Source organism: Melanotaenia boesemani, chromosome 6 (genome assembly GCF_017639745.1).
Source record: "Melanotaenia boesemani isolate fMelBoe1 chromosome 6, fMelBoe1.pri, whole genome shotgun sequence".
NCBI lineage: Eukaryota > Metazoa > Chordata > Actinopteri > Atheriniformes > Melanotaeniidae > Melanotaenia > Melanotaenia boesemani.
In genome coordinates, this window is record NC_055687.1 from 30,830,218 (window position 1) to 30,854,896 (window position 24,679).

Genomic DNA, 24,679 nt, shown 5'->3' on the forward strand with positions numbered 1-24,679 from the left:
TTGAGGCAAGTAAACGTCTTTAATTTAGTCCAAATACAGATGAAAGACAGATTCATTGCACAGATGAGATATTTTATTGCATGCCATTTTCTCTTCATATCCTTAGTCACAAACATATTTTCAGAAGATGAGAAAACATGGTTCAGATGAGGTACCAAGCTTAGTTTAGAAAACAGCTGAAGAGTAGATAATGAAAAGAAAATGTTGAAAATTTGGATGTCTTTATGAAACAGAAACTTCATTATCTCTCAAAACACATCATTTATAACCAGTTCCACAAAATCAGTCCTTTGGACTAAAGTCTTGCTTCAGCATTCACAGTACTTGCACCCAGTAGTGCATCTTCTCTTTGATAACTATATACATTTGAGTTTTAAGTACATATTTAGCTGAACTTGTAAAATTACTATGTCACTGCAAATGAGCCGAGATAATTTAACAATGTCGATATGATGAAAATGTACAGCTTCAGTAAAAAGCTCACTTTTTAATGAAGCTGAAGCTCTGCCACAGCCGATAATAGGCACATTTTTTTTTTTACTTTCTTGATCACATTGAGAGCTTCCATCAATTTGACAAAGACACACAAACACAAGTTCTTGTAAATTTAGTTTTGGACCCATTTTGTGAACAAAACTTCCCAAATTTATTTATTTATTTATTATTTTTGGCAACTTGACATCATATCTATTTAGGAAATTTTATTCGTTTTCTTATATTATCATTTTATTGAAAAGAAATCAAAGAGTAATTCCAAGCCCAAAACTTTAAACACACCACATTTGAAAATGGAAAGTTCTCATTCTCTTTCACACAAACAGAACTAAGCAGTGGGAACAAAATTCAAGCGACACTGCAGAGAAAAGAGAAGTGTAGTTTTGCTTCAGACTCATGTTAAACTGGGCTGGATGAGTCTGAGGTACATCTCTTCATGGATGTGATGAGGTTCAGGGTCGACTGCAGAGGATGCACTGCCCACAATGTGGATTAACAGCTGGATTAGATGTCCTCACTTTGAACAAGTGGTTGTCATCTCATTAGTCATCATCAGTGTTTGTGCCAGGTCGGCGCTGCCATGGGACCTCTGGAAGACCTCTCCACCACTATCAGTTCATCAGGGTTGTCACGTGCTTTATAGTGGAGCAGAAGGTCATGTATGGCTCGCTCTTCAATCTGTAAGAGCAGGAAAAGATATAAAAAAAATAAATAAAAGGATATATGCACTGAGACCATGTGGGCTGCAAAACCACATTTTATTTGAGGTTAAAATAGGATATGCTGACAGCGAAAGCTTAACGGTAAGGCATCTTTAACATAATAGCAACCAGAAAACCACAGGGGGAAAAAGGGTTTTGAGTAAGCAACGACAGACATCTGGCGGCAGCTGGAGAGGAGAAAAAAGCAGTTACGAGACAAAACTGAAGGACCTTCACCTCAAATCTGTACAGAATGTGACACTCGTTAGATAAACATCAGCCAGACAGAAAAAGACTGGAGACAAGAATCAGGAGACATACCACCACCATGCTTTCTAGCTGAATGCTGCACATAAAAGTTTTACATTCAGTCTCAACAGGCACTCTCGCCTGTGTGTGTGCGCACGTGTGTGTTAACATGAGGACAGTGGCACAAGCAGCCAGGATGTGTTACCTGGATGAGCGCCAGCGGCTTCTCTCGGCTACGGATCAATGCAGCTTCCTGCTGCTTTTCCTCCTCCACGATGGAGGCGAACGTCACCAGGGAGGAGAGGGGAGGGCTGCCCACGGCACTCAGCACCCAAGGCCTGAGGAGAATATGTGTTGGTTACTGAGCAGTGACTGAAAACAATGTTCTCAACAGGTGGATAAAGGTTGTGTGAAGTGAAACTCCCGAGACAATGGCTGGCTGTCCACCTGACTTAAACAAAACTAGTCTAACAGAAACTGTATAAGCTGTACTTCTTCCCTCGCTGTTAATTAAAACCTAAAAACCATTAATCTGAGCACTGATACAGACCATGATACAACTGACTTCAGCAGCGTCATCTAACAACCAGTTTTGTTTTTTCACACCTTTTCAAAACTACCTTTTTTTTATAAAAACTGCTTTTTTTAGGGGGGTGGTTGTGCATTTTTCCTGTGTTTTCAGTGTATTTTCATGCTTTTTCCCCCCTTTTGTGCAACCTTTACTGCCTCTGATAGATCAGTGTACACTAGGGGAAAACTGCTGGAACTGTCGAGGATGGGACACGGTCTAAAACAGGCCGTACCGCGGATGCAGATCTGGGGCTAAGATAAGGCTAAGATAAACAATAGGAAATGGAGGTACAAGCCTTTCTACCCTGTGTTTTTATGGTAAAAGTCAAGTTGCTGCCAAACAAGAGTGATGAACTGGAGGCGCTGGTGAGGAACCAACTGGCTGTATAGGGAGGGCACTTTGATTAGTCTCTCTTAATTCTGGCTGAACACACTGGACTCGTGCATGGATATATCCAGCTTCACAGCTCAACAAGCGAATAGAGATCCAAAGAGAAGCGGTAGATGGAAAGGTGGGAGCAATATCCTGCTTTTTAATGAGAGATGGGTTAACTACTGGAACGTGACTGTTAAAGAGAGAGTATGCTGTCCAGACATTGATCTGTTTTTAGTTGGTTTCCGAGCGTACTACATGCTATGGGAGATTTCATAACTCGTCCTTTTTTTTTTCGTCATCATTGTTGTTTACATTGTCCTAAGAGTCGCACAGTTGCGTATAACATGACATAATCATGACAGTTGCTAGGATACAGAACCAGTACCCGGATGCTTTCATGGTGATCATGGGAGATTTCAGTCACATTTTTCTGTCGTCCTGCCTGACTGTTTTTGTACAGTATGTGGACTGTCCACCACATGGCGATAGGACACTAGATCTGTTCTACGCCAACTTCAAGGAGGCATACAAGGCTGTACCTCTCCCACCACTCGGATTCTGATCACTACATGGTCTATCTACAACCCACATAAAAAACCTTGTGTACAGACGCTTCCTGTTACCACCAGATCTTTCAGGAAGTGGCCACCACATGCCCTTTAAAAAAAAAACAGACCCACAATCTGTTCTGCTTCTGCGAGTTCCAAAGGCAGCAAAGTGTCTGCTTCGTGTCTATTATTTATTTCTTAAAACTGCAAAGAGAACATAAATGCATATATTCAAGCATATGCCTGCATGCAGATTTTCCTTTGCAAAAAAAACAGCAGTCTTAAATGTATGTCAGGCCATGCAGTCAGTCACTCTGGAACTGATTACATATTTAGCTTGGACTGTAAAATTTCTATCAGTGGAGCTAAAATTTCATTATACTTTGTGAGGTGATAACACAGAAACGTTGAGTCAGTTATGCTGAGAAATAGTGATAGCCTGAAGTCTAACTCGTCGTGAACAATATCACATATTAAACCCTGTAAATTAACATTACTTTTTCTGCTGGTGAAAGCCATACAAAAAGAGCAGAAACAACTCTATATCAAAACTCTGAACTATCACATAGCGTTAATTTGGCCAAGAGATACCTTTGAAATTTTTTCCTGGAGTACTTAAGAAAAAAATGTCTGACATTTAGTGAAATCAAAGATTATGAAGGCATGTCCATTAAATCTCACTTGGGATCTGGAATGCAAGTCCCAGAAGGCTGATATGAGAATGTTCATGGCTTCTTCTCCTGCTTCCTGAGCCTTGAACTAATCTGTCTCTACGCATCCAAATACCAAGAAAAACCTGAAACCTGCTCTCTGCTCTGTGTGATCTGTTGTGACATGAAGACTGCCCTTATCAATTCTGATTAACATCAATGGCTTCACTCGAGTGACTCACACAGCTACTTAATAACTACAAGTCTGATCTTAACACTGCAGCATGAAGCCATCACACACTTCCACAGAACTGTGACAATGCATCAAAGACATGCACTTGTTTAGTTTTAAAGAAATTAATGGAAAACATCAAATGACCAAAAGCTTTAAGGATTTCATATGTTTGGTCTCAAACATACGAGCTGACATCAGAAACGAGCAGCGCATAAACAGCAAAGCACACAACAGCTACAGCTAGGAATACCATGTGTGTTTATCCAGCTGTCAGGGGATGCAGTAAAGGTCAGGGTGACTCGGTCTCTGCGGGCAGGTCAACCCAGCAGTACTGGGTCACTGAGAGCTCTTCACCTTATTCACATCTGAGTATCACTCTTTTCTCTGCGCGTCTAACCAGAAAAGCCTGCCAGAGTCCCTGCACTGGTCAGACATATAACTCATCAAATCCTTTTTGGCTTGAGATAAACATTCATTATTTCCTCTATTATATTTTTTAATCTTTAAACAATTTAGGTACCATCTATACTTTATTTCTCATTACCTTTCTAGTTCTATTTCCAAGCAGCAACATTCAAGTCAAAACAAAGCATTCCAGCTATTGTTTTACACATATTAGAGGCGATGGGAAGCCAATATGACTATCAGGACAGCTGAGCTGCAGATGCTAAATTTCTGATGACACCTCAACAGTGCCTCCAAGTGGAAATCAGCAGTACAGAACAAACTCTTGTGACTTTGATTGCAGGTGTTCAGTGAATGTTTTCTACTGGGTATTGAGGTTTTATTATTCAGTTCAATCAGCATCAATTCAAAACTATTTTTTAGAACAACTAAAGTTGAATGTGTGTCAAAACTGAGGCCATTTTTTTGCTTAATGAGCAACAATTGAAAACATACACTCCTAGTCCAAGAAAAGTCATCACCTGGATTCAACAAAGCAAATAGGTACAAACCTCCTATTGGATAATTACTGTATGGATGATGATGATGTTTCCGCTGGCAACAAGTGATGCAGTGAGTAGCTTCTCATTTCTTAAACAACCATGGGAAGACATTCTGTGATAGTAAAAAAGTTAAATATGTTTCAGAAGGATCAAATTATTGGCATCAAGCAAAAAAAACATCTAAGGAGATGCAGAAACTAGTAAAGCTGTGTTAAGAACTGTCCAGTGCATCACTGAAGACTGAAAAGATGGTGGGGAAGCATCATCCTTCAGGAAGAAATGTGGTCAGAAAAGTCTTGAATGATGGTGAACAGCGATCACTCACTTATGTTTAATAGTTAAAGTAACATTTCCTTCCGCACAATTTGAGTGTAACTGTGGATTGGAAATGTTCCAGAGTGCTGCGAGCGTCAGTGTAAAAAGGGAGGAGGATGACATGATACAACCATCATGCCTAGTGTCAAGCCTGTGGGGGAAGTCTATGATCTGGGGTTGCTGCATTTGCTCAAGTTCAGATTCAGCAAAATTATGTGTCCAAAGAATGAGGTCAGCTGACCTGGTTATTCCATCTTCCCTGACGGCACGGCCATGTTCCAAGATGACAATGTCAGGATTCATCGAGATCAGATTGTGAAAGAGTGGATTAGGAAGCTTCAGACAGCATTTTCACACATGAATTGGCCACCACAGAACTCAGACCTTAACCCCCACTGAGAATCTTTGGGATGTGCTGGAACAACACTTTGTGCTGCAGCTCAACTCTCGGGGAAAGATAATGCAACTCTGTACAGAAATAAATCTCACCCAGTGGGCCTCTCTGCCTCGCTGCTCTCAGCACCTTTGAAAGTGACCCTCCTGGTAGCAGGTGCAGCACCAACAGGGGATCCCAGGACACTTTGACCTTTCTGTGTTCTTGCTTGCTCCGCCCTGGTTACATGGTTTTCTTCTTCCTCCAACAGAGCCCGAAATGAACATGAGGATGGAGGGGACTGGACAGCTGTAGCCCTGTAAGTGGAAACAAATGATAGAACATGTATAATGCAGTAGTTAAAATAAATAATACGAATGGTTGCTGCTTCTAAGCAAATCTAGTGATTTTTCATTTCACAATTGACCATGTTCAACATTTGCCCTTTGGGCATTACACTGCTGTCTCATCCAGGCTAGAAAAGCATGAACTCATCAGTCACACTTCACAAAAACAAATCTCCCTGTCAATTTGATATTTCCCAACATACCAGTTAGAGGCTGTGAACCCTTTAAAAAGGAACAGAAGATATTTCATGACAGCTGCTAATCGTGGCCAATAAAAGGTGGTCATATTTGGGCTCACTCACCAGGTCTTCCCACTGCTTTTGGATGGAGTGACTGTGGGGGTTGGTTTGGATGCTGGAGACTCTCCGGTGGCTTCTTTGTTAGCCATGGCCAACATCTTCCTCTGTTTCTGAGACAGTTTAGTGGAAACAGGGGAGTGCTTGATGTTGGTGCTGCTGCTGCATGCAGACAGGAAAATATGCAGAGATGAAGTAAACAAACAATCTTTTTAAATGAGCAACAGCGCGCGCACACACACACACACACACACACAAAAGGATTAAAAACCAAATGGTGCACAGATCATTCATCAATTGAATAAAAATGCTTAATTACACCAGAATAAGGTCTTGAAAGTCTGTTGTTTATTCATTAATTAAAGACTAATCAAACAGACCCCCACCCCCCTTCACCTTCCAGGACTTTTAGGAGCTGCCCCCATGGTCTGCAAAGAACTGGCCTCCATGTCCATTATGGTTCTGAGATCCAAGACTGGAGGGGCATGTGTAGGACTGCAGATTGGAACAAAAAAACAAAACAAAAGCAGCTAAGTTATTTATTACCTGGGGAGGACATTTCAAGTTTTTAGAGAATCCCAACATCAAAATAAAATAGGAAGACTGAAGGTTAAAGTTAGGGCTGCTACCATATATCAAATCTGTAACCTGCACTTTTAAGCGCGGTAGTCTCATAAATCATAAGTCTCATCTATCTGTAAGATATCAAAAGACGCTGAATTGAAACTTTTGACCATAAAATCTTCATTACCAGGGAAGGCCCTTGTGGATGAGTTGTGGATTGGAGTTTAGGGGAGTTGGGAGACTGTTCTTCAGGGACGTTGGGGTGCTAGGTGGGGTCTTCAGCCTCTGAATGAAAGCCTTTTCATCCTGTAGAAAGAAAATATTCTTAAGTTTCTCTGTAGTTCCCTCAATTCATTCAGTCATATGTAATGTGGACAACACATAGAGCCAGAGGGCTGGAAAATGAGTTTCTCCAAACATCAGTGCATCTGCTCTGTCCACTATGTAACAGATTCCCTATTAATTACCTAAAATGATCAATGCTGTAAGTAACTAGCAGTGCATTGGTTTAAAGAACAAAGTAACTTTAAAGTTCTTTTTCACAACTATGAATAAATATTTATGTTACAAGTTAAAGATGTAAAATGAACCTCAGTTTTGTCATGAGAGACAGGTGACTGGATGTCTCTGGGACTGCCCACCCCCATGTAGCTGCCCTCTGAGTCCGATGTGAGGAGCTCCTGCAGGGACTCTGTCGAGTTGGCATTGGTCGATTTCACCAGATACGGAGATACCACTGGACAAGAAGAGCGTATATTAGTGAAATTATGGCACATGACTCAGCAATAAGTTGCCGCTTTTAAAAATAAGCCAGTGGCTGATATCCTTTATATTTGTGCATACAGCTAAGTTTACCTGCAGCAGGTGGGCTTTGAATGATATCTGAGAGAGTGTAGCCCCCTGAGCTGTCAGAGCGCCTCCTTGGTTTCTTTTTAGCCTTCATCTTGGCCTTCTTTAACAGGATTTCCCTGCAGATGGACAACACTCAACAATTATAAACATAAATGTAGGACAAGGTAGTTAAAATGATGATTTGCTAAATCAAATAAACCTTTTCTTACACCCCCAAAATGATGCATAACCACACAGAGCTACACTTCCCATAATAAACCCAAGTTGTCAGAGCAATCTGACATCTCAGACAACCATCTTCCATATAAAAAAACTGCATCTTTGAGGGCCTCGCCTCGGCATTGTACATACGAATCAGTGGCTACAAAAAAAACCATAAAGAAAGAACATGTAAAGAGCTAAATGTTCTCTGCCTGGGCTTTAGTCTGGCTGTAAAGTGCAGGTATAACTGATTCTGTAAACTTTGTGATAGGAGCCTATACTGCAGGTCTCAGGTGTTCAACACTGAATAAGCTCATAGATCCAATCTGGTGATTCTGTTTCCTCTCAGAGGTTCAGGGCAATGTTGAGAGCAACTCATTAAGTCTTGGATGAGCATTTGGTCCTGAGTTAGGTTAAAAAAGGAAAGCAACCTGTGTACTTCCCCATGTCAGATGGTCTTAACAATGTACTAATTTCTTTTGGAAGGCAGGTTTTAAGTTCTTGCTTTTCAAAAGGTCCAAATAACCCAAAGTGTACCCACTTTAACTCAGTGTAGTTCTTAATTACCATAGTGTCAATTAAAAGTTGGGAGCAAAATGTCACTCATTCTCACTCATTCAGTTTTTTTGTTTGTTTTAGTTAGAGCATTTAACAATACTTACAAACTTTGACCTTTGAATGAGCACAGATTCATTCATACAAAATGTACTCTTCTGCCTGTTAACCTTAAACGGCCTAAAAAAATACAGAAAAGTAGATAAATGTTGTCTGCTTCAGGGCAAAGTCAGTATGACACAACCCAGACACACCTTATAAAATCTGCCCCTGTCATCTGCTAGTGTTATCCTATTTGTTGATTGGCCGATTCTAGTCAATACTGGCTGAGGCCAATGTTAGCCTGACATGTCTGTGTATTCTTATTGTGTACCTGCAAGAATGGTCCAGCTCTTCCTGGGGTTTGGGGCTGAATGCAGAGTCCAAATCCTCCTCCTCATACACACTGAGGTCTGGTGCAGAAGGATATGGAGTGATGATGCGTTTCTGCATTGCTGGGATCTGAAATCAATTTCAGGAGACTGTAGCGTACAACCCACACCCAAAATTGCAGAAAAAGGTATCATATCTGGAGCTTGAGCTTGTAAATATAACATTAAGATGTGATAACTGAGAAAATTTACTAAGGAGAAGACAAAAACTGTTTGTGGATGATTTCTATTTTTCTTATTAAAAGTTTTTGAAATTTATGATTGTTGATCTAAAAATTTGGGTGATTTATTAGACACGTTATGTTCTGAAGTGCTAAAGAAACAACACTGTATTTATTTAGGATTCCACTGATAAAAAACAAACTGGAAGGAAGCACTAAATTTATGGAAAGGATGCTGCAGACTGGTATGTTTTTAAGGTAGCAGGAAATGACTCACCATCTTTCTGTAGGCTGCAGAAAGCTCCACAAGTACTTCATCACTAAGAATATCCAGAGCCCTGAATACAACACAGAAGAATTAAGGAGCAAAGGTACAAACAGATTTACTTCTGGAAAACATGTTCTTGTTTTTCATGTGGTTATTTGACAAAAAATTATATAAATTATATATACACTACCGTTCAAAAGTTTGGGGTCACTTCCCTATTGAATCCCATGGCAAAGTGACCCCAAACTTTTGAACGGTAGTATATATATATATATATATATATATATATATATATATATATATATATAATGTTTTTGTCAAATAACCAAAGAGACAGTTCTAATTTACAGCCTTGAGTGCTAAATGCATGTTTATTAATGCATGCACATTAAAACCGTTGAATGAAATTAAAGTAGTTGTATATTATATTAAATGCTCTTTATACAAAATGAATAAAAATACTTTTCAATGACCATACCAAAAATACAGTTGTGTAAAATGCAAAAAGAAAAGATATTTTTACCTCAAAATATGCTATCGCGATTTAAACAATATTCCCTCATGCTATATTACATGTGAAAAAGTCTTGATATATCTGTCCATATCGTACCAAAAAAAAAATTAATCGCCAGATTTCCCTTCTCACCAACATAGCATGGTATTAAACTGCCTTAAGATGTATTTTGGTTGATAAGCATCAAGAATTTAATTCTTAAATGCTATGATTCTCACTTTGACTCCAGCAAGGCGGCCATGTTGAGTACAATAAACTGCAGGCAGGACAGTTTCAGCTGGTCTGCGTTGTACATGGTGGCAAACCCCAGCAGCTCTGCAGCGTTCTTCAGTGTCACTGACAAGTAAAGCAAACGACTTTATTAGTGTAACAAATGACACTGCTTATCATTTAAATACCCTCTACATATGAATTTGTCTTGAATAAATGGCTTATTTTATAAGCAAATAAACCTATTTCAAGAAAAGGCACCCCAATCAAGTAAACACGAAAAGCCCAAATTTAGAAAAAGAATAACAGATATTAGAAACCTGTGTCAATATTTGAAAAGTTTTATAAACATTGCCTCTGCTTTTAACTATAATATCAATCATAGATGTTCCTTTAACCTGACATTAATGTAGGACTGTGCCCACTTGAAGGAGGCGAGACCAAGGTTAGAGTACAAGAAGTTGCATAAGGGATGTGACAAATGGAACATACAGTTCTCAGTGATGACGACCTCGCACATCTCCTTCAGTCTTGTGATGAGCAGCTGGTCAGCCACAACCAGCACGTTGCAGATAAACTCCACATTCAGACACTCTGTCAGGACAAAAGAGGAGGAAGAAGTTAAGAAGTTAGATTTTTTTCTTAACCATTATTTTAAATTAACAATCAATACCCAATCATTCAAAAATTCCTTCTTAAATTGTGCTTTTAACCTACATCAAACTTGAGAGGCTACCTTTGATAGTGGGAGACTCGTCTGTGTAAATGTACTCCAGAATGACGTGCAGAATCTCCGAGCTGGTCGGCATCTCAAGTGCAGAGCAGGATGTCGCCTGGAGAATGAGACAAGAACACCAACAGCTTTTATTTGAGTATGAACCTGAGAGGCTGGTGTCTGCTTTAAGAATACAGCAGTGGAAAACAAAGTCTTAAATGTACCTCAATCCAGGGGTTTCCAAGCATACTGTTGAAGTACTCTAAAGAAAAGAAGGACACAGATGTAAACACACCACTACAGATTTTCTGCAGCTTTAAAATCATTAACATGTGAAGCTGCATAAGAAGGCCAAAATCTTGGGATGATATGCAAAATAAACAGCAGTTAGAGTTTAAATATATGGGAGAAGATAAAACTATGTCCTATGTGTGTGTTTTTCCCTCTGTGATGTGGTCATTGATCTTACCAAGTCTTGCACACAGGACACTTTTGTGGCAAGGAAACTCTTTCCCATCTTCAGATTTCAGAGTAACGTCACAAAGATAAGAGCTGCACACACATGCACACAAAACAAATAAATAAAAAACTGGAAGCATTTTAATGATTTTTATCAAATTATTATTATCAATTTTATCTTTGGTTACAATGACTGGATAAACTCGCACACCAACCATTTTTTCTGATAGAATTTGGGCTTGCTGCTTGTTTTCTTGTTTATGACATTTATTTTCCCATTTTCATACTTGACACCATCCAGCCTGAAGGAGCAGAGAAAACACTTTTATGACAAATGACAGCAAATTGATTTTGTGTTGGGCTCTGAGAGCACACACACCGCTTCTTACCGTGCTGACAGGCTGGCCAAGCCAAGCTTTTTTGCGACAGCCTGTAATGTTTTCAGAACATTGGCCCCGCCCTCGTTGGCTCCGGCCTTGTCACCTTTGCCTCCTTTCCCCTTTTTGCCAGGCTTGGAGCCCTTGTTTTTGGCCGTGTTGCTGTCACCTTTGGTTGAAGGGGGCAGTGAACGGTACACCTCAAGGGCTGAACAACCTCTCAGACCCAAGTCCTGCAGACTGCTGATAAGCCTCTCCTGCTCTGAATCCTGGCAACAGAAGAGGTGCACACAGTCCCAATGAAAAAGCTAAATAGAGTCAGCTTTTCTGGGTCAGCTTAAACCAAGAATATAGAAACAGTTTTAGACTTTGGCTGCAGTCAGTTTATTTCAGCGGTTTTTATAAACCCTCTTAAATGAAAGCAGCCTCCTGTCAAGACAAGTTTCACCTGAAAGAATGAGGATTCTTTGGCTCCTCACCTGGTCTTGTCCACTAGACACCCCTGAAATTCTTGGCCGGGCCCCGTGCACCAGCAGCTCACAGGAGTCCGTGTAGATAAAGTGCAGAGCATATTCCATCATGTCTGGTGGGATTTTTTCCAGAATGAGTAAATCGCAGCCTACGGCATCTTCGCTCTTCCTCACTTCCTTATCAAGCTCCTCATCCACTCCGCAGTGCTCGGACATGAACTGTTTCCGGAAGAACTCGGACCTCATGGACAGAATGTACTTGTGAGCTGGAAAGGTGCGATCGCCGGCTTGAAGCGTCACATCGTGGATGCTGTCCATTTCATTTGCCTCATCCAGAAGGCTCCGGAAGTGTTGGGAGAAGGAGGATGGAGAGATGTTGGGAACTTCATACAAGCTGAAATATAAAAATGGGGGGAAAAAACACATTTAATTTATTCATTAATCGTATTAATAATAAAAAAAACACATTCAAAATAATCCACATTGTTATTTAACTGCACTGTTTTTAAACTTCATCTTCTTAGAATAGCAGCGTAAAAAAAAAAAAAAAAAACATCCATCTCAGTCAACTGCCACAGAGCAGAAAAATTAGATATATTTAATACATTATTAATATTTTGCATTATGATGATATAGCCAAGAACTGCAACATAAAGTTATATCTGATGGTAGGTTTTTAAAGTAATTGCTAAATTTATGTTTTTTCTCTAAAGAGGAACAAGCTGGTTCCCACCTCTAGATGGCAGAGTGACCAGTTAACATAATCCCCTTAATGTGGGTTAAAGTATGGTGCAAGGTTGCAGTGTGTGCGCAATCTGATTAATTAAAGACTTCAGGATTAGTAATGACTTTATGGAACTTATGTTCAGTCCATTGTTAAATCATCTGCCTCTGAAGTCTGGGTGATCACTCCAGTTATTAGGTTTAATTTTCACACCTCTCTTTTATTCCTTAAAAAACAACCAATGAGTTGATGGTTTCTCTTCTTCAGTCCTGTTGTCTTCTCAAGTGTGAGCCATTTTAAATCCAATGCCACTTAAATCTACTTAAGGTTTGTACTGGAATGTGTAGTGTGTGCTGGTGTCGTTTGAAACAAGTAGTTTATGACCACTGTAGATGGATGAAAATAAGAACAGAAACACCCTTCAGATCACACAAAATCACCAAACAGTTCAATCAGCATCTCTTAAATACATTTCAGGCTGTATAGCTGGACTGTTGTATTTAACTTTTTGCTTTAAATGCGCCTAGCAGAGCAACAACTTAAGTGGAAGATTGTGTGTCGGTTGTCTATGCACCTTGTTTTGGGATCGGCCTGCAACACTCCAAAATTTCGCCCTTTTGAGTCCATGGTGATGCTAACAGCTCTGTGGACAAAAGGAAGTTTCTCCAAGCGGATTCGTTCGTACAGCATGCCTGCATCTGAATGGCCACAAACTTCCACACCAACATCTGAAAAAGTGCAAGATACACATGGGTCAGATGAGGTGGTGAGCTGCTTCCTCGCCTCTCTGTCATTTATTTTAACTTATGCTAACTTACTTTATTTCTTATCAAGCCATTTCAATTTTATTTATAATCACATTTAAAAACAACATAAGTTGCTGTACAACCAGTAGAGAATGAATAAAAAAGGGAGACTAAACATAATAAAACAGATAAAAAAGGAAAAAAAAGACAAAAAGACAAGCATCAAAGTAATATTCAGCACAAATAAACCAATCAATTTTGAATAAAGAGCAATATGCTAGTTAAGTTTAAAAAGACACAGTAAAATAAGAAGAAACAAGGGAAATACCATTAGTGGATGGTATACCTGCAGAAAATCTATACCACCACGCCAGGGGTCTTGAGATATGATTGAGAGGATTAATTCATCACATTCTTAGTTTCTCACCTTTCTTCTCCCCATACTTCTTGTATTCTCCAGCCCACACACCGCTAAATCCTTCCCCGTCAGGAGTCACAAACATCATGCTGTTTTTGCTGAGCACAATATCTGACATGAAAACCTGACGTGGATACGCCCACCTGCACTGTCTCACCGAGGAGCCAGAGGAACGCCAGCAAAACACCTGACACAGAGGAAAAAAAATAAATAAATAAAATGAGAGTTACACAAGTCTTAGTCATCACTGTCATCTATAGATCACCATACAGGTACGGCTGTTTTTGGACAGTATAGCCGTCCACTCGGTAGAATTGATTAGGTAACAACAGGAAAGGATGGATAGTAAAAATAACATCAGGATGCATTCTCTCTGTGTAGCATAACTTAGAAATAGAGAAATAAAAGTTGAAACAAACTGCAGCTTAACTGTTTTGTAAATAGATTCATCATAAATAAAATTAAAACAGTCCTACACTTTGGAGTGTCACTTACCCTCCCTGCTTCATCTAATGCCAAGATGGTCACCTTTTCTCCTCCTCCCTCATTCAGGATCTGTGGAGCCACCCGTTGGTCTAGATAGCCGCCACTAACCAGGATCTTTTTGATGTTGAGCTGCCTGAAAGACAACAATGACAATCTTTACTTTAAAAAAAAAAGAGAAAAACCAAAAAAAAAATAATCAGCTGCCATTCAAACAAGTCATTCATTTGAAATCAAGAGCCATGAGGACTGTTACTGTAACTGATGTCCTGCTGTTATATTTACCTTGAAGCCATTTTCTTGCATTGGTAGTCAGACAAAAGATAAACATCCCCCTTATCTGTCACAGCTACTGTTGCTCCATCACTAGCTGCTACCATAGCGATGGTAACATCCTTGTGGTGCAGGGCTGACACCTGCCGGGGAGCTGTCACACACTTCTCCCCGTTTGGATCAAGCAAATATCCTAAAAATTCAAACACAACTGAGTCAATAGTTGCATACTTTACATTAATATACTGATTAACATATATAAAGTGTTGTGCATCTGAAAGACAGGCCAGTTATCTCCCATAAAAATGGGTCAGCCGACTCCAGTGTCGAAACTTACCCAGCTGCCCTCCATTGAGTCCCATTGTGTACACAGCCTCCCTGGTCCACAGCACCGTATGGAACCTACCTGCAGCAACTCCAATCACTGTTCTACCTTTCAGTGTTTTGGAGAAGACCTTCACACAAACAGAAAAGTATAGAGTGAAAAGGTTATATCAAAAACAAAAATTCTGTGGATGTCTCACACAACTGAATTTAAAATTGTATTATTGGTCATCACATACTCATAAAATACCCCTTTTAGGTGTATTATTGGGGGCCTACTTTGGGATCAGAGTAACTAATTTCATCCCACCCATGTCCTTGTACTTGACAACAATAAAGAATCCTTCTACAGATACCCCATGTTGCAGATTGGTGGCACATCTTCATCAAAGCTCAACCCCTGTGGCTTTACAAACAACCCAATAGTAAGATGTACCCTTCAGATTTGGAACCATTTAAGGCTTCACAATAAAAATTTTTCAGCTTCCTCTGAGATATATATATATATGTGTGTGTGTGTGTGTGTATATATTATATATATATATATATATATATATATATATATATATATATATATATATATATATATATATATATATATATACTGTATATATATACCAACTTATTATTTATAACTATTTTTGTTTTGCAAAAGGTAGGCAGCAATCCCACCTGTTTGGGAACATACGCTGAAGCAGGGGGGGGAGCGAGGCCCAGCTGGTGGAAGGTGTTGAGACCAAATGTATAAACATAGCCTTCCTCTGTCAGCACTACTGTGTGGTCTTTAGCCGCTGCCACCTGGGAGCAGTGGTGGGACATTAGACCTTCAACCATTCGAGGAATCTGGAATGAAGAATGACAGCAAGGTAATCAAAAAAAGAAAAAAAGAAAGAAAGAAAATTTTAATTCATAGTTTCTTCAGATAAGTGTCACAGACTTTGGTTTTGGCAATACTTGCCTATAATCATGCACCAATAAAAGCAATTTATAAAAAAGAGATTTGTCTAATAAATTCATTGTGACCATTTCTGTTTACAAATAAATCCATTAGACATTGTGCATGTAGCTCGACCATAATTGCATTAATGTACATATAAAAATAGAGCAAATAACTCCTAATCAAATGTCAAACACATACTGCAGAGGTAACATCAGTACCTCCTCACTTGTGTTCTCCACCAGCCCTCGTGTGAAGTTCTAAACAACATGAATCACTTTCCAAGTTTCACGCTCCAAAAATAGGTATTTACTTCATTTTGCTACTGTATGTGCCAAAAGCTTTCTTTTTTTTCCAAGAAAGAGTATCCTTTTCAGAGATTCATTAATAGCTTCAAAAGAAATTAACCTACAAGTCAGAAACTTTAAACAGAAACAAACAGCATGAAACAGAATTTTTTTTTTTATCTGTTTTTATGTGATTAAGGTCAGGAGTGAAACTACATCTTTATCAGCTGCAGACGAAACGACTGGCTCAAATTGATTAATATTTGCTGAAAGGTATTTAAGGCAATGACGTTTGAGCAAACATAGCCAAATCACCCCTCACAGGAAAGTGTCTTTTTCCCACTTCAACAAGTAATGTCTTACTTGAAAACATTACTCCATGAGCATTAGTACATATTCTTCAAGTTAGTACAATGCCCATGGCTGCAACTGGATGACGTGAATTTAGAAAAACAGTGATTCAAGTTAAAATGTAGGGAATGCACGACAAAAATGTGTTTGGTAAGCTCCTGCAAAAAAATTCTCTCAAGCCTAACTTAGCAAGACTTCCTTTCTCTTTATAGGATCGGCCAATTAAGACAAACAAGACCGGGCTGCACATAAAGGCTTTTGCAGTGCAACTGCAAGGCCAGTGGGGGATACAGAGAGGGTGTAACAACTTCAAAGGGGAATTTAAAATAAATAAATATGCAATACATCCTCTTTTGATGATGATGCCAAGAAGGAAATCTCACCAGATAGGTCTGCTCGTCTCCATGTCCAAGTCTTCCTCCCTGTCCATGTCCACAGGTGAATACCTGGCCTTTCTGTGACAGGAACACGGAGTGGAACTTACACAAGACCACCTACAGGGAGAAGAAAACATTAAATCACCTATAAGATAATGATTTTCCTTTATTGCTTCTAGTTTTATTATATAACACGTCTAACTGGGGGTAATTCTATAAGGCTGGCTTGTAAGGGTCAATAGCTAATACCACAGCCAATGATACACCTTCTTCCATGTCACCCAGCCAAGCACTCTTGTAGCAACAGTAAAACACTGCGCCAGTAACAGGCCAGAGCACAAGTGGAAAAGCAAACATCATTACTAATACATTGCCCCCCTCAAGCCTTCAATAGAGCTTGTGGATGTTTCCTGAAGTAGCACACTGATGTGGACATTCACATGCGTTTACACTGGCGTAACTCATTTAATTAAAAAACTGTCATTGTGGAATTAATATTTAACCCCTGGCACCTGCTGGTTTGGAATTAAAAAGACAAAGACTACACTCTGCCACTGGGTCATTATATGGTCATGATACTGGATCTACCAGACCCCCCCCCCCCCCCGCTCCCCCTCCCCTCCCTACCATGCTGACATTACTCCACATGAAGCCCTGCAGGTCAGGGGGACAAAAGTTAACAAAAAAATAAATTCACTGTATGTACAAACATATCCATCATTTCTATAGCTATGGATAAAAACGTGAGAGCAAACATGAGTCACTTAAGCAGGCTGCTGCACCCTGAGGAGATGGCTGTGTAAAACAGAGCTCATGGGAAGGAAGTGTTTTGCTGGTGGTGGCTCTACCCAAGTGCTGCGACATATCTTGAGAACAGATATGCAATATTTTCTTTTTTTAAATTTGATGTAACACATGTTGGTAACGTCTTTAAGTGCGAAGTGTAGAGATATATAAATGAATTTATATAATAATATGAATAACTGCATATGAATGGGGTATTTAAGCATGGGGAAAGCCCTGTGCTGTAGGAAATTATGAGTCACATTCTCTGGAGAAATGACACAACAAGGTTTTGTTAGCTTACCTGCTTGATATAAACCCCAGTCCTGGCAAATACATCCACAATCTCAGGATGTTGTCTGCTCTCCTGATTTCCATGGCCGAGGCTAAAATTGGTATTGTTTCCCCAAGTGTACACCTCTGTTGGGTCTGAAGTGAGAAAAATGGCATTAAAAAGCTGTCCAATTCATAGATTCTGAGTATTATCTCTGAAATTATTTTTGTGAAGTCATGTGAGGAGCACAAATCATACTCCCAATTAGCACATAAACAGCACAGAAAAAAATTAAATGTGCAAGCGTGAAAGCCTTCATTAAACAGAACAACTCTTGTCTCAAATTTCAGCGTTTCTTACCAGTGTTTTTGAAAACAACATGTGCTGGTCGGTCCTTCATTGTCAGGTCCAGAACAGAGAGACCCTCCTTGTCCTGAGTGGAGACGGCGCCACCATGCTGGAAAAAAACAAAACAAAACCAAAGGTATAGAATATTCTGACCTTGATGACTTTTGGAAAGAAATCAATCCAGTCAAACATTGGTTGTTTATTCTTTGTTTCATGATGCAACATAGAATTATTGGTATTATCTATTTTTGTTAATAATGCTAGCTTTTCTTTTTAAAGATACACCATCAACTCCTACCTTAATTAGTGATATTAGACAATGGATCTGTCCATAGAAGGCGCTGCGGTGGAGAGCAGTCCAGCCAGACTCCTTATCCTTCAACATCATATCAGCACTTTTACTCTCCAGCAGCCACTCCAGCAGGGCCTTCTTCCCCAGCGAGGCTGCCATGTGAAGGGCCGTGCGACCAAAGGCATCTCGCAAAGTGGTTGCATTGTGGCAGTGTGAAGTCAGGAACGCCCGGAGTTGCCCCTCAGATCCTCCAGTTAAGGCTGCTATCACCTGGTCCGCGTGCTGCTGTGACCGGCATTTTGGGGCACATTCTGGCTGTGCCAGACTCATCCTGACCTCCACTACAAAGTCTACAAAGTTCTTCTGAAAGCCCACCACCCACAATTAAAAACTGAAAAGAAATTTGTGATGTGGTAACAAACCAATAACACTGTCACTAAATTGTGTGGTGTAAAAAATTATCACCACAGGGAGAAAAAAAAAGGATCAAATAGTCAAGTATGGAGTGCTAGAATTGTGCTTGTGTTGAGGTTCCACCGCACCCTAGCAACCCCACAGCCTTTGTATGATTTCTTCAGTCCATTTTGACCAAGAATCTAACACAAACTAAGCTGCTTGCAGCATTTAATGGCATCAAAGTAAATAAATACAAAATCTGTTTTCATACAAATTTTTACATTTAAATATTTGCAAAAATAGTTTTTCATCTAATCATTTACAAAAAGGCAACAATTTCACCAACTCTCTGACCTTCTCATCCAGCTGTCCAACCACCAAACCTGAGGGGAAAGGCCTCCCTTCCCCCCAAGATTCTCACTTTTCTTTTCAAAACTCCATAATTGTAGGGTGAACCTGAGGAGTAAAATTTGAGTCATTATTGTTATACAGAAAACTACTTTTACACTTTATTTACGTACAAAAATCACTACATGCAGTGATCCCAAGTGTTTTAATCGAGGGCTATTTAATTACATGACCAAGATGCCTAGCTTAATTTTAGCACTAAGGATTATCATGACATGAATTGTTTTATACTATTACATAATTAACTGAACATATAATAACTTTGTTTCAGTTACAAATGTATGCGGCTCGGATCTGCTGAGATAAAACATTTAAAGGGGAGTACCAATGTTAGCCAAACTTCATGATTATGTAATAAGCTAGCTTAGCAAACTAGCACGAGCTGTCAAGCTGCCTGTGTTGGTTGCATCCTATTTCACCACTACTGGGTTACGTGTAAATTGACTTTGATATAAATTTGTTTCTTAAATGGAAGAAGACTAACTCGCTTATATAACTTGCTGCACTTGCAAGTTGTGTACAAGCTAACGTTAGCCACGTCACCTCGTAGCTCAAACTGTCAACATATAATGTCATCATATAATATCGTACTGTGCATTTCAAAAGGTGAAAGTGCACTACACACAAGTCTGAAAAAATCGCCTACAAAAGTAGGTTTGTATAGCATTTTTTGTCTACGTTATTAGTTAATACAAGTGGGACACCTAGCTTAACTGACAGATAATCGCGAGCTAGCATTAGCGGATTGTTACGCCATTGATGTCGTATTTTTCTCACCTTCCGCTAGATGAAGTAAAAAAAGGTCATTGTGAAAGTTGCATCAACGACGTATATCCACAGTGACATAACTATAAATTAGAAATGTTAGCTGCTTTTTCTGTTGTGCCAATTTTAAGAAGACTAAAATCGCGCAGGTAAGGTAAAACCCACTAAATACCAAGACTTCTGATTGGTCAGAGTGCGTGCATTGTAAACTTTGATTGGTTGATCTTGGTGGGACGTTGTTCAAGTGAAGAGCGAGCTGTTGCTATGTGCTGTCACACAAAATACTGAAAATATAAATAACTATACATATGAATTTACATATTATGTTATAGTAATACCTTTAACAAAGAACACGTGTTATATATGTAAAACCTATGCATAGTTATCTCAAACTGCTGGATAGAATGTTTAAAATTATATCTAATCTAGTATTTCAATATTTTCTTAATCTGTAATATTTTCGTAATCTTTTCCATCACTTGAATTTTTTTAACACCAAAAGTCTATCTGTTTAGAGTATCATACACGTGTTAACACGAGAGGTTATTGTCAATAGTTTACAGTGCGCCCTTGACAACGTCATGTCAGTTAAACGGTTTCAAACTCAGGCCATTAGACTTTGGGTGGGGTATCAGTTTCATTCACAATCCAGGTGTCATGGAATTACTCAGATGGTTATCCCATTTACCTAGACTAAGAATATGAGAGGGCCAGATGGGGGTAAAGATAGGGTTACACTGGTATCCACATCAGAGGCTTCCAAATATGACATATTGATGAGCGTGTCTTCCATTGCCGTTCAAGCATGAACAGATCCACAGTTTTCTATTCAGTGGAATAATCCTGCATGATTCAGCACACAATGTTTCCACAACAATGTCACCCCTCAGCTTGTTTATTACAATGAAATGTGAAAACAAAGGCATATCTTTTGACCAGATTTTTGTCTTCTGAGATAATAGAACTACCACTATTAAGCAATTAAAACATTTGTTCACAATTTATGTTACTGTGCGGACGCTTTGTTACAATTCAGTTTTCACCAAGCGTTTAAACCGTTAAGAAATGCGTTTATGTACCTATTTGTAACTAATTTTTTAAAGCCAGTAATGCAAATCAGAAGTTTTTTTTTGTTTGTTTGTTTGTTTTTTTTTAAAGAATTTAGGCTTTCTTTAAATAGTTAAACATCAGTAAATACGATCTCCTTCATGTGACATTATCTGTAAATCAAAAGATTAATTTTCTTTCAGCTTTGCAGTTCCTTCAGACGGGTTCCACGGAGATTTATCAAATTGGATTGCACTGAATTGCACCTCCCTCCCATATTAGCATTTTACGATAGGCCTATAATTCAAGATGATTTATCCATTGGAATCCACCCATAAAGCAAAATTATATTTCCACGGTGTGCAAAAATCTGAAAACGTATTCGTGGGCAAAAATTATTCAGAAGGATTATTTCCTATGATGTGAACGGGGAACACAGATCTCAGTTTAGACTAAAACACTTCTGTTATTAATAAATCAATCAATCTAAAGTCACCGTCTAATCCAGTTTTAACTTCTGTTCATACTTGCAGGAACCTACACGTCAGTTCAACCTCTCATATGCATCAATATAATTGGGAAATAGAGAATAAAGTCCGACAGAAACTTTTTAGAGTTTTCTGTTCACCCCCCTGCTGCTGAAAATTGGTACGTTCCATCCTCGCGGTGTAGCGCGCGGTGCTGCTGCTGTGTTTGGTCTCTCCCTCTTGACTCCCAGCGATGTGAAGAGGGGCAGGCTGGAACTGCGTATGTGATATATTGCACCTCTGGGAGAGGAGAAAGGAGGCTTTGTCTGTGTGGAAACCAGTAGCCCGAGTGAGTTTTATGTTTTACAGTCTGCTTTTATTTTTGCCGGGACTGTGAAAATATCGTATAACTTTTCTCTTTTTCTCTTCTTTTTTTTCTTTCTTTATTTTAGCCCGAGGTTGGGAAAACAGCCGAAGAGAAAGGCAGAGAAGTTTGCGGGCTTCTTGGAAATGTAGACTAAATCTTCCACAAAGATGGTGTGGGGGTAGTTGTATGGAGTTGCAACCGGGAGCTGTTTTAAAAAGGATAAAGGTGGGAAACACTAAAGAAACTTTGTTCTCCGTTGGAGGACAAGGGGGTGACTTCTTGAAAAGAAATTATAACGCACGGTCTGCACTCAGATTTGGGGAAATCTAAGATGCGCCTGTTGAGCACGTTGTGCGGGTGTAACCGCGGAGATATGAGAGTGGGACTACTCAAGTCTGTTACGATGTATTTACTTTTTTTATTCGTGTTTGTGCTGTCGTGTCACGGCTGTCCGGACAAATGTTTGTGCTCCTCACAAACTGTGAAATGCCAAAACCAGGACTTAGACACGATTCCAAATTCCATCCCAGCCAATACCGCATTCCTGTTTGTCACAGGAAACAACATTTCCCGTATTAATGAGGCCTCTTTTCCAACCCGCCTGGAGCTCCTAACAGATCTTTATCTCAGTGGCAATGACATAGAGTATGTGGATGAAATGGTATTTGACAACTTGCCAAACCTCACACGCCTGGACCTGAGCAACAACAAAATCCAGACTTTCAGTGACAGAGCTTTTCCTCGTGATAGTAAGCTGCAGCTGTTGAACCTCAGTAGATCATTTCTTAATCATTCCTTGACAGATGTGGTCTTAGATTTCCTACGCAGTGCACACTTCCTGCAGCTGACCACTTTGGACCTGTCCAACAACGACCTGGTGATCCTTCCTGACGACATCTTTGACAGCCTTTCCAACCTGGTCAAACTCAGCCTGCAGAACAGCTCCCTCGTCACTATCCAGAACGGGACACTGAAGCAACCCCCACTAGGTGACCTTGACCTGAGGGACAACAGCCTGAGGGATCTACCCTCCACCACGCTGGAGGAGTTCAGCCTCAAACCTAGCCTCCAAATCCGGCTGGCGGGGAACCCCTGGCGCTGCGACTGCGTCTTCGATGACATGCTGGTGTGGTTAAGAAACTCCTCTCAGGTGGTGGACGTACACAACCTGACCTGCACAGACCCCCAGGCCCTGAGACGTCACCCCCTCCTGCAGGTGCAGCAGTCACAGCTGAAATGTATGAGTGACATGGAGGGAGTGCTGGAGACTTCTTATGTTTTCCTGGGTTTGGTGTTGGCCCTGATTGGCGTCATATTCCTGCTGGTGCTCTACCTGAACAGAAAAGGCATCAAGCGATGGATGTACAACATCCGGGATGCTTGTAGGGACCACATGGAGGGGTACCATTACAGGTATGAGATAAACTCTGACCCTCGTTTGGCCAACCTTAGCATCAACTCAGATGTGTGAGGTGAGGACCGGGACACAGTCTGGGACCCTTCATTGAGATGTCAGATGACTCTGCTATTTAAAGATTTTGCATGAAAGTCTTCCTCCCCCTGTGCTCCATGATACCATTCAGATTTAGCATCTGTCAAGGTTCTTGATAAACCCCTTTTCACAACTTCCCAATCAGCCTCTGCCGCATGTCCCGCACAAGTACCTGGCAGCTGTGATGCCAACTGCATTTTCTCTGTCTCATTGCATGGACAATGAATCATGGCAAAGGGATTTTTTTCCCTTTTGTAGAGCTATACAGCAATTTTGTTCTATTTTTATTTTTCCTTAAGGATAAACTGATGGAGTGCATTGACTTTTAGGTGACAGAATACTTGCTAAAAACACTCTGCTGGTCCCTGCATCCAGTTATTTCAGATATTACACTGCTTAAGTTTGCCATTTTTAATATATGAATATATGACATGCAGTAGACAATGCTTTTTTTGAATGATTATGGTGCAATTTGCATTGTGTCTGGATTTAGTTGATGGATGTGATTGCTCTTTTTTCTGTGAAGATATTCAGCTAAATAAAATGCCTCTGGATTACTGGTATCTGTCTGGACTGAAGGCCTTTAATCATCAGACTGAGGAATGTGATCCAAAGGCTTTGACGGAGGAGTTCAGGGCCAGAAGCACATAACACACACTCATTCCTGAGGCAGAGCCACAGCTATGAGCCATATGACAAACACCTTTTAAGTCTTAAGTCTTAACCCCCTCCCCTCCATGTTCCACAAGTTCAGTAATGTGTGAAACGGGCATTTTTACCACCTTGCAGGCACTTTTATCTCCACGGTAACAGTTTGAGTGCTATTTTCATTAACAAGCAAGTTGCTCCTGTGATACTAACTCAAATTTCTCAAGTTGAATAGAAGACATACTGTTTCATTTGAATCTAAATGAGCCTCTATCTGGAGGTGTAGAGGTGGTGAGAACAGCCAGCTGTTATCTCCAGCCCAATTTGCCTCCTTGGAAATCTAATAAAAAAATCATTGCTGCCAAATTCCCAAATAATCTTTCCGAGCTGCAGCCAGTTAGCATGCTTTACATCTGTTGGATCATACTGATAGACTCCCGTGTATACTGTAAGCATTCCACTATGCTTTGTCCACTAAAAAAAAGAAAAAGGTGTTTGACGTTTTGTGGCACATGCAAATGAAGGCAAACTGAAGTGGAGATTGTTGAGGGGCACACAGAGGTATTATGGAAATGAGCTCAAGCGGCTTTGCG

At 39.9% G+C, this 24,679-nt stretch overlaps 2 protein-coding genes across 4 annotated transcripts; one reads left to right on the top strand and one right to left on the bottom strand.

Annotated features, from left to right (window-relative positions):
- Nucleotides 1-20,242, bottom strand: ibtk (inhibitor of Bruton agammaglobulinemia tyrosine kinase). Of its 3 annotated transcripts, XM_041986888.1 has the most exons (30): nt 20,078-20,242; nt 19,247-19,348; nt 18,503-18,859; nt 18,217-18,313; nt 17,887-18,011; nt 16,806-16,916; nt 15,520-15,690; nt 14,861-14,978; nt 14,536-14,716; nt 14,263-14,386; nt 13,777-13,954; nt 13,178-13,331; nt 11,889-12,273; nt 11,422-11,678; nt 11,248-11,334; nt 11,043-11,125; nt 10,798-10,835; nt 10,595-10,691; nt 10,351-10,452; nt 9,867-9,984; nt 9,144-9,204; nt 8,648-8,775; nt 7,522-7,634; nt 7,257-7,402; nt 6,854-6,972; nt 6,499-6,597; nt 6,109-6,264; nt 5,576-5,776; nt 1,651-1,783; nt 1-1,173 (listed from the first exon to the last, which is right to left on the bottom strand). In XM_041986888.1, exons 3-30 carry the CDS (start codon nt 18,824-18,826, stop codon nt 1,048-1,050), a joined length of 4,032 nt encoding a protein of 1,343 aa, XP_041842822.1. In that variant the 5' UTR covers nt 18,827-18,859; nt 19,247-19,348; nt 20,078-20,242; the 3' UTR covers nt 1-1,047. The 3 variants fall into 3 exon arrangements, with proteins under 3 accessions (XP_041842822.1, XP_041842823.1, XP_041842821.1); XM_041986889.1 differs by having other exon boundaries at nt 6,109-6,261; nt 18,503-19,348; XM_041986887.1 differs by having other exon boundaries at nt 18,503-19,348.
- Nucleotides 20,243-21,793: 1,551 nt separating this feature from the next.
- tpbgb (trophoblast glycoprotein b) lies at nt 21,794-24,001 on the top strand. The gene is made up of 2 exons (XM_041986890.1): nt 21,794-21,928; nt 22,032-24,001. Exon 2 carries the CDS (start codon nt 22,278-22,280, stop codon nt 23,415-23,417), a length of 1,140 nt encoding a protein of 379 aa, XP_041842824.1. The 5' UTR covers nt 21,794-21,928; nt 22,032-22,277; the 3' UTR covers nt 23,418-24,001.
- The last annotated feature ends 678 nt before the right edge of the window (nt 24,002-24,679 follow it).

Bases quoted from the DNA above. Each gene is read 5' to 3' on its own strand.
- ibtk (XM_041986888.1), bottom strand. From the start codon at position 18,826: ATGAGTCTGGCACAGCCAGAATGTGCCCCAAAATGCCGGTCACAGCAG. The intron at 6,265-6,498 runs GTGAAGGGGGGT...GTCTGCATGCAG, and splicing joins GCTCCTAAAAGTCCTGGAAG to CAGCAGCACCAACATCAAGC. The intron at 1,174-1,650 runs GTAACACATCCT...CTGCTCTTACAG, and splicing joins AGCCGCTGGCGCTCATCCAG to ATTGAAGAGCGAGCCATACA.
- tpbgb (XM_041986890.1), top strand. From the start codon at position 22,278: ATGCGCCTGTTGAGCACGTTGTGCGGGTGTAACCGCGGAGATATGAGA.